This window comes from Mercurialis annua, linkage group LG1-X, assembly GCF_937616625.2.
Source record: "Mercurialis annua linkage group LG1-X, ddMerAnnu1.2, whole genome shotgun sequence".
NCBI lineage: Eukaryota > Viridiplantae > Streptophyta > Magnoliopsida > Malpighiales > Euphorbiaceae > Mercurialis > Mercurialis annua.
The window spans coordinates 880172-891112 of record NC_065570.1 but is presented as its reverse complement, the minus strand read 5'-3'; the positions used below and the strand labels follow the sequence as shown (position 1 = coordinate 891112).

At 28.8% G+C, this 10941-nt stretch overlaps 1 protein-coding gene across 1 annotated transcript; it reads left to right on the top strand.

The window, feature by feature from the left end:
* Positions 1-8132: 8132 nt before the first annotated feature.
* LOC126665886 (protein S40-6-like) lies at positions 8133-9173 on the top strand. Its single transcript, XM_050358819.2, has one exon. The coding sequence runs from the start codon at positions 8288-8290 to the stop codon at positions 8939-8941; it is 654 nt and encodes a 217-aa protein (XP_050214776.1). The 5' UTR covers positions 8133-8287; the 3' UTR covers positions 8942-9173.
* Positions 9174-10941: the final 1768 nt, after the last annotated feature.

The following is a 10941-nucleotide window of genomic DNA, read 5'->3' as shown; positions in this document are numbered from 1 at the left end:
ACCTATATGATAATGTTATGATAATATTTATGATTATGTTATGATAAAACAATATTTGATTATCATGTCAGTATCAGTATATTATCATGTTGTTATCATAACACTGCAGTAAGATAACTAGATGATAATGAAATATGATAATGTTATGATAATATCTATGATTATGTTATGATAAAACAGTATCTGATTATCATCTCAGTATCAGTATATTATCATGTTGTTATCATAACACTGCAGTAAGATAACTAGATGATAATGAAATATGATAAGATTATGATAATTGGATGATAACGTGCGCAAAAATATAATTACAGAAGAATTTATGATAACCAGCTAATAACGGAGTAAAATCATAAATATTTTTAAACCCAGAGTAAAAACATAAATCTGAAAAAAACGTGAGGTATTTTTTGCAACTTTTTCATGTTGAGGTAAAATGTGCAAATATTTTCATTTTTGGAGTAAATACCTAAACTTTCCAAAAAAAATAAGAATATTTTATCGAAATCCTAAATAAGAGCTTCAAAATTGTAGTTAAGAATAAAAGAATCTCTCTATTATGAAATGATGCAAACTAGATATATTTTTTATAATTATGGAACCAAAAATAATAATTAACTAGAGTTCCAAAGCAAATAATAAGGAATAAAATAATAAGAAAAATGCAAATTTATACTTTTAAAATTAGTATATATTTTTACATGGGAGAGAAAGAATAAATTGAATATGTAAAATTAAAAATTAAAATCCTATTCATAAATTTTTGGCCAAAAGTTATAAAAAGACCAAACCTTTTACAAAAGTTTCACAAAAGTCCTGATCTTTCAATTTTGTCGATTTTGGCCAAAAACTGATTATCTGGTTTCACAAAAGTCCCGACTTTTCAATTTTGTCAATTTTGGCCAAAAATGGATTATTTGGTTTCACAAAAGTCCTGACCTTTCAATATTTGGCATGCCACATAGGCGTCACATAGGCGCCACATAGGCAAATTGAAATCAAATTGAGAATTGGCCACAACTGAAACCAAATAATTTGTTTTTGGCCAAAATCGATAAAATTGAAAGGTCAGGACTTTTGTGAAATTTTTATGAAAGGTTTGACCTTTTTACGACATTTGGCCTAAATTTTTTTAACTTGCGATGATCATCAACGACACCCAATAAGAAGTGGACCCCTTGATTTAAATTAGTCTGTGCAATTTGATAGCTCGTGCAAGTGCTACAATCCCAATTTCACAGGCTAATCCCAACAACCTTATTATACATTTACTACCCGACAACCAACATTTTAAATATTTTTACTACTATTATTTAAACGATGCTTTCCATTTTTATCTTACTACAAAAAACAAAAAAGGAAACTCATCACTCCATTTTTTATAAACTTGTTAAATTAGACTAATAACAATCGCACATCAAATAGGAAGATTTGAATTATATATATTATGATCCACCAAAGTACAATGATATGATGATTAAATAATATTTTGATTTAGTGGATCTAATTAATTAATTATAAGCATAACAATAAAGATTAGCCAACCAGTGGTGTAGGTAGTATCCATCTGGAAACCATGATTTCACATGAAAAGCACTAGCTAGCTAGTTGATCATGAGCCTGTGTTTTCATGGTGTTTGGCCATTGTAGCTACCTTAATCTATGCCTAGGTTAGATGCTGAATCTGGCAAAAAAAATTGAGATTTAAGAGCTTTTTATGGGATAATTTGAAAGAATTATTGTCCGGTTTGTCACTTTGCAACACTCTATTAGGGCATCTCTAATAAAAACGAGTTAATATTTTCTCCTATAGGGATTTTGAAAAATTCTTATGTAAACTCGGTCTAACACGTCATCCGTAAACTAACCTATCACATTATGACACGTCATTAAAATAATGACAATCTTGTAAATTCGTTTTTTTACTTATTTACACCTTTGAATAATAATATTACAAGATTGCCATTATTTTAATGATGTGTCATAATGTGATAGGTTTGGTCTACGGATGACGTGGTAGACCGAGTCTACCTAAGAATTTCTCAGAGATTTTAGATTTAAATTTAGAATCCATACGGGACATTTAAAAATAAATACGAAAAATTTCTATTATTTTAAGTTTTTTAATGTTAAAAATAAAATTGTGTGTTTAAAATGTCAACTTTTTGACATTTTTTCGAAATAAAAAACATTTGATTAAATGAAGTGTCCGAAACGGTACCAATTTTTTTTAGTTTTGTTATTGAAAAAGTAAAAAGGAAGATGAAAAACGGTATTATAGTGTAGTGAATTTGATGTATATGTATACCTTTTTTAATGTATGACATATAAAATTGGGATATTTGTGTTGCAAGAAATAAAAATTAACCGTGTATTTTGAAATAATTGTCTCAGTTTATAGATAATGTATGAATTGAGACTACTCAAAAATTTCCGGTGTTGTAAATGGCCTACGTAGTGCGTAGAACTCATTAAGCAGTTAGTGAATATCAATACGTTTGTAAGTGAATCTAGATTAAGAAAAAAAATTGAATTTTTTAATAATACTTTTATATATATAAAAAAAATAAAAAAATGTGTAATTTGATTTTGTATTATATCGTTAGAGTATATAACTCATAAATAAAAATTTAACAATTTGATGACATGAAATCAAACTATGGCAAATTTATAAGAGGCAAGATATATTCTAGTTCGAATTGTTGTTATTTTTTTCTTAATTTAGATTAGGATAGGTTAAACTCAAACTGCAAGAAATCAGAAATAAACTAAAAATTAAGTTCGGTCTGAAACCAAATCTCGATTCTTCTTGATGATTATTTTACATGCAACCCCTCCACATAAAATAATCATATGATTGTGATAATTGTTATTTGTGGTGGATCATGCAATGTTTAAGATGTTTTTTTATAGATGAATATATATCAATTATATATGTTATTATTAAATTAAATATATATATTTATGGGATACGTTCCTATGATATTGGACGGTTTATGTATGTATGGAATATTTTAGAGCCGCCAATTGAACCATTTGTATGATTTGAGCTTAATTGGACGTCACATGGTGTTTTTTGCCATTTTTATGTTAGTGGAAATGCCCTACAACTCCAAATCATATTTTCTCATACTATATAAGCACAAAGTTTATTTGATTGATTTTCATCTGTAAACTTTTAAAACACTAAAAACAAAAACAAAATCAGATAAAAAAATTCGAAATAAAAAAATGTTCATCCGTCAACAAAAACAACTTTCCATTTTTTGGTGCATAAGACGCAAGCGACAAAGTTGTTGCAATCCAAAATTTTGGCGCTACATTAGTGCTTCATTTGTCGGCCTAATCAGTCGGAAAAAAATGACGGTGATTAGTAAATAATGAAGTCTTTTTATGTTGATAATTTGTCGCTTTTGAAACATTGGGGACGAATTTTTATTTTTCTGTAAATTTACAATTTAACCGTTTGCATAATGGATGAATATGCATGTTTATACATTTTTACTGAGGTAAGAAATTGCAGTGGGTTGATTAAAAAAAAAAAAAGGCTATCCAATAACGTCAGCATAGGATACTGAATGCATTTGCAAATGCAGATCCAAGGGTTCTCGGACTAGAATTGGGTCAGGCTCCACAACTGACAAGTGGAGCTGGGCCCAGAAGAAGTCCAGTCACTGCAAAAACCCAAAAATATGGGTCCCATCTCACAAAAATATAATAAAGTGGGACCCTTCAATTATAGTACCCAACAAAGGGCACTCTACCCTACACCTACACTTCTCCAAATAATTCGCTGCAAAATAGGTACACTAACATACTGAGTCCAAATTGGAGGCCATAGTCTATTAATTCTGATTAGACATTCTTTTTTTACTTTTAACTCATTTATATTTTATTTATGAACCTAGTCTATTATTATGTATAATAAATTAAATTTATTTATATAGTTTACATAATGGTTAAATTTGGCTCGAATTAATTCTAATTGTTCTCTACAATAAATTGATGAATCATATTATGAATTTAGTATGAAAATGTGAGTGAGTATTAAAAAAGTTTTAGATCATACTTAAAACGTAAACAATTAAAATAACTTGTGCTCTAATTACATATATTTACTCTAAGATTTTAATCAATATAAGGTTTTAATAAATAATATGTATAAACATTATCAAAAAAGACACATTATGTAAATTAAATATTTAAAATTATTTATTGTTATAAGAAAATAAATTTGAATAGACTACACAACAGTATTTCTTGGCAAAGAATCAAACCTCTTAATGCTTTTAGAAAAGAGTTATGAATTTACTATTTTTTTACTAGCTTAAAATCATTTATTTTATAGGCGATTGACTCCAAATTGAGCAAAAACATAATAGCCAAGGTCCCCGTTTCCAATCCTTGGCTCTACCTTAATTCCATCTTGATAAAATTAAACTAAAGGCAAAAGACTCACTTTAAACGCTAAAATTAGATCAAAAGAATAAATAAACCCCTAAAATTGAAGTTGGTTCACTTTAACCTCTAATATTGTCTAAAATGACTCAAATTACACCGAATGCTGACTCCGTTAGTTTTTTCCTATCTAATGATGACGTAGCATATAGAAAAAAGGTTTAAAAACATTCTTACTATTTAAAATACTTATATATTTTATATATTTTTTTTAATTTTTTCAACTATTTATACCCTCTTTTTCATTTAAATATATATAATTAAATAATATTTAAAATTAAAATATTCATTAAAATAATTGAAACTCAATTAAACACTTCGAAATCTAATTAAACATTTCGGAATCCAATTAAACAAATCAAAATTCAATTAAATCAATAAAAAATTAAGACTAATTAAATCAACTAAAATTAAAATATTCCTACAACACCGCCGGTTTTTTCTCATATCGATTCATAATTTTAATTTTTTTATTTTTTTTATTGGAGAAGATGAACAAGACGAACCCGTTCGTCTTCTCCGGTGAAGAACAAACCCAGTGGGTCTATTCCTCATCATAGAACGGACCCAACATACCCAGTGGATTTGTTCTAGAACCATTTTGGACGATTAACGGAGTCAGTTTCGATTTTAAAATTAACAGAGTTAGTATCTGGTGATATGAACCATTTTAGATAACTTTGAGACTAAAATGAGTCAGCTTCGATTTTAAAATCTTATTTATTCTTTCGGTGTAATTTCAAAAATCAAAGTGAGCCTTTTACCTAAACCAAAAAATGTATGATGGTGAATGGAGATAAGGTTTTCTCTGTTTATTTCATTGAAAACAAGTACTCTATAGGACCCACGCAAAATGTATATTTGTGTGGGCCCATATACCACATCATCTTATACATTCTCAGCCGTCCAATGTGCCAATCATCTCCTATCTATTATCAATTTCTGATCATTTTCATGAGAAATTTTTAGGTAGACTCGGTCTACCACGTCATCCGTATATCAAATCTATCACATTATGACACATCATTAAAATGATAGCAATCTTGTAATATTACTATTTAAAGGTGTAAATAAGTAAAAAACAAATTTACAAGATTGCCATCATTTTAGTGACGTGTCATAATGTGATAGGTTAGTCTACGGATGACGTGCTAGACCGAGTCTACATAAGAATTCCTCCATTTTCATTAAAGGATTACTTTATTTTTAACTCTAGTGATCTTAACATAAAACTTAAATAATGTCAATAATTTTATAATTTACAAAATGTTATCCACTGAACATAATTTGTTTAAGAATTTATCCATAGTAATTATTAAGCATACAATTACAGTAGTTTATTTTATGGTCACTGTCCCCTTTAAAATAAATTATGATCGTTACCATCGTTCAGTCTTTCAACAATAACATAATTTTTATTATTATTATTCACTTTTTAAATTTAAAATATTTAATGATAAAATAATAAAATTATAACTATTTATTTGGACATACTCTAATTAAATTGATAGGTTTTATTTTCTATTTATTGTTTTTATTAATGACATTTATTTATCATTAATTGACTAATTATCATAAATTCTTATAAAAAATAAACAATAAAAGAAAAAAATACAAAAACTATAATTATATTAATTTAAAATAAGTGTGATATTTTTTTTAATATTATATTATTTATGTTTTTTCGTTTATATTTTTAAATATAGTATTCACCGAAGTCACTAGCTGATGACGTGGCTGATGTGACATGGGCTAGATTGGACTCGCTTCAAATTAATAACAGACACGTGTTAGGCTATCAAGTGATTCATAAAGGAAGAGGTGTTTTTGGATACCCACGTGGAAGGTGGACGCGTGTAATGCCAATTTACCATTGTCAAACAAGAAAAAAGTTTATTTAATTAATTTTTTATATGGTGGGTCCATTTAGAGGAAGAGAACTATGACGAGGCCAAACTGCAATTTTCTTGACTCAGGTTTTTTTTAAGACTAATTTTTTTATTAATAATAATAAAAATTATATGAACGATTTTTCAATATATTGAATAAATTATTTTAGAGAAAATGATGAAAGCTGTAATTATTAAATTGTACAGTTTTTACAGCTTCATTACATGTCTTTGCCCACATAATATTTATGAGAAACAAATTAGACATATCAACCCATGAGTTATAGTTTAAATAATATAAACACTGGATATTTATTTGTTAAATTATGAATTTAAATTTTTTTTACGAGCGTTTTTTCCTTCTCAATTGTACCTCCAAAAAATTAGCTTATACCAACAACATGAAATCGAACTAAGGAAAATATTATAATTAATTTATTTTAATCTAGCAGTCAAATGATTTGTGTCAATAACTAAAATTAGTTTTTTATAAAAATAAAACTTCGTGAATTTTTAAAAACAATTTAAAAAACTTTATGGCATAAAAAAAGTCATCAATCATAAAAGAGATCATGATAATTGATCTTAAAATCTTTAAACTATCGCTCTTTTGTATGTTGATGACTGATTTTATTTTAATTATTAAATTTTTATTTTATTTCGACAAATTTTTTATATGTACATGACATCCAAATTGTGCCACATAAAAATCATTATTTATTTGTATTTTTTAGAAAAACTTATAAAATATATATATGATTTCATTTAAATAAAAAAACTTAGGATGAACCACAAATACATGAAAACGTTTCATGCAAAAGTAAGTAAATTATGGCTCAACTTATGCTTTTTTTTATTAAAAAAATTTATTTGAAATAAAATTAAATTTAACAATTAAGCTAGAAATAATGAGACCATTCACAGTTTGGTCATTTAAGTGCTAAAAGAACGATAATTTGGATCTTTCAGAATTAATTATGCAAGTGTTTTGACATAGGATGTTTGAAAGATTAAAATTAAAAATCTTAATCTACAAAAAGCAAGTTAAAATCATATGTATCTCATAAATATTAGAGAAACAATATTAAAAATATTAAGAAAATATGAGATTTAAATTGATGTTTTTGTCGTAATTAAAAATAAAAGACAAAATAATATCCAAATTAGCAAGTCACTTTCTTCATCTTTTTATAGCTCACTAAACTATGACAAATAAGCACAATGCCAAATGGTAAGTGAAAATCACGGACCACTTAGAGCAGGTGCATAAAATACACGGACCACTTTACTATATAGTTTTTTTATTTTCAACAGTTTGGTGACTATACTGGCGTCACCTTACATTAAAAAAAAACAATTATTATGCGAGTGAGTAAATGCAGACAAAATGAACCCCAAATTCACATGAAATGCAACTATAATATTATTTTTCGACTTTTTTTTTATAATTGAAAATGAGAAAGCGTTTACAAAAAAATTTTAATATATTATTTTTTTATTTACAAGCACTTTTCAAACCGAAGTCTAGAATTAATTTCAAATTTCGGAATATAGACTACATCCGAACTATAAAAACTAGTAGCCCAATTTCGATGTAGTGGGGATTTGAACCGGAAATGTAATATCCAGATGACGGGATCTTACACCATTAGATCAAATCCGTGCGAACAAAATAATAATATTATTAATTAATTTCTTTTTGCCAAATATTATAATTAATTAATTGAAAACCTTTACTTTCCAGTCTTCTTCCCCAACTGCTATTTATATATACATGTCTTCTCCTTCGAAACTCAACCTATGAAAAAGATCCAAAGCTATGGACTCCTAACATAATCCACTCTTCTTTCTAATTATTTATTTTTTTTTATCAAATTATGTATTCAATTTGATTTTTCAATCATCTTTTTTCCGATTGATTATTTTTTCTTCCGGCTGTTATGGCCAAGGGGAGGCGGCTAACGGCGAGTCATAGCGAGCGGTTACTCGGCAGCTACGCTTACAGTAACGGCCATGACACTTCCATTTCCACCGATTCATCGGAGCTTGGAGAGGAAGATGTTTGGTCCATGGTGGATGATGTCGACAGAAATGATGACGGGCAAATTATGAGTAATTCAAATGGAGACTGGAATTCACGCGCCGACAATGAGAGTGAATATGGGAATATATCTATCAGGAGCCGCCGCAGAATCCCGCGGGAAGAGCACCACGTGGGAGGACTGTCGTTGGCTTTTGAAGAGTCTTCTTCAGGTAAAACGGCGTCGTCGAGAATTGTGCAGCAGTTCCGTGGGCATGACAGCGTGGCAGCAGCTTCTCCCCGACACATGGCCACATCAGCACCTGTGAACGTTCCTGATTGGAGCAAGATTTTGCGAGTTGACTCAGTTGAGTCTTTGCATGGCTTTGATGATGGGTTCGATGACCGTGACTCGGAGATGGTTCCCCCACACGAGTACCTGGCGCGTGAATACGCTAGGAGTAAGAAAATGGGCGGCGCCTCAGTGTTTGAGGGCGTAGGCAGGACGCTTAAAGGCCGTGATCTGAGGCGCGTGAGGGACGCTGTGTGGAGCCAAACCGGGTTCGATGGATAAACTGCGTAAAATCTTATAGCCTATTTGTAATTTTTTTTACTTGGGCAATGATTCGGCCGAGTTGACTCGGTTCTTAGCGAATGAGGCAATTCGGTAACGAGTGAGCTCAAGCATGAATTCTTGCTTAGACCCGCTGGTAATTTAGCCTCCAAAATTAACATTTTCCAATTTATTTAACAAACCAGCTCTCATGTTCGTGATTGATTATCTATAAACTTAGTCAGTTGCGGAACTAGAATTTTTTTTACCCTTATTTAACTTCCAGTAATTTTCCAACAGTCCGGACTTAATCTCTATCTAATTCTAAATTATCTTTAAGTATATCTCTAATTTTTAAAAAATATCTATATTTTCTATTGATTTCAGCCGGGGCTAGAGGTTCCGTCCCTGAACTTAGTGATCTTCAAATCAATAAATTTGATAAACTATGGAAGGACAAAGTATCAAATTGTAACTTTTTGTTAAGAATAAGCACCATATTAGTACTGATTAAATTATAGACGTTGGGACAGTTGTTTCCAAGTTAAGAGAATCAGCTCCATGCGTAAGATGGTGAATTTGCATGTGCAAAAGATGGCTTAACATGGAAATTCCAACAGCATAAGTCCCAAAAGAATAACAAATATGTAACAATTTAGCAACAAAGGGATGGAATGTGGAATTTTTGTTAATGATTGGGGTTAAAAATGAAATTAGGCTGCAAAATAAACATTTTGGAAGAGGGTGGGATTCATAACCGGAAATTTAGAGCATGTTAGAAATAATAACAAACGTTGATCTAACTCCTCCAACTTGACAGAAATATCAAAATTGTACAAATTGATAGTTATGAATAATAAACTCATATAGTTTGATAAAATTGAGTTATTTAATTTACTCTAAGTTTTTAAAAAAAATAACCTAACAATCAGAATATCCATTATTAACAAAAACAGAGATAGAATTATCAAATTTTACCAAACTATAAATTTATTTATTCAAAACAACCAATTTACATATCTCTATTTTTATATCAAATTGAAGGGGTGAAATGAATCTTTATTTTAATAATATCATAGTTCAGCCTCACTTAAAATTTTAAAAATTTGAGTAAATTATTTATTGTTATTGTTATTAGCACATGTATAATCGAAAATTTAATATTAAATCATTGCCAACATTTATTTTATTAAATAAATAAATAAAATATTTGACAAATATTTATTCAAATTAATTATTTGAATGAAAAAAAGAAGAAGAAGGAATAAGGAGCTAAAAGGAAGGTGATAGATGGAGACATAGTTCACAAGTTGAGAAGGTGAAGAAGAATGCAAACAATGGGAAAAGTTGTCTTTGTCTACAAATTGTGACTCACCTTTTTCAGGAAAAGGACTCTACTATTTGTTGGGTTCACTGGTGTTTTTGAGCCATTGGTTTTTTTGTCATATTTTTTAAAATTTTATTTGCAATACTAAAATTTAGTGTAGTACTATAAGATATTGGAATATTTAAAGGACCCACATAAGATGATGATGATAATAATCACAATAAAAATAAGATTCCATTGTTTTTCTTTTTGGTGATTCAAACATTTGACATGACTTCAAGCTAGATTACATAAAATTCACATCATTTAAAAGTAGTTAAATTGTGGAAGAGGAATTTCATTTTGTTTTTATTTAAATTTCTTTAAGAAACATAATTAAGAATTTCAATTATTTTTCTTGATAAAACTTGGAATTTATTTCTAGTTTGGATGACTATTATCTTGTCAATGTTGACTAATTGAGACCTTGAATATTCAATCTAGAAGATCCATTTCTTCTCATTCAAATAGTCTACAAATAAAATGATGCCATTGTCCAATCAAATAATAGTTCACAAGCTCATTATCCAGCTCATATTACCAACTAGCCCAAAAAAAGAACACTAATAGCCCAATAAACCCATTGGTGGGTTCAATGAGATAAAAAGATTAAAATAACCTAAATTTGCAGTTTTATAAAATAGCTCTTTTAGTT

What these genes read in the sequence shown, in the direction of transcription:
- LOC126665886 (XM_050358819.2), top strand. Translation starts at nt 8,288, where the DNA reads ATGGCCAAGGGGAGGCGGCTAACGGCGAGTCATAGCGAGCGGTTACTC.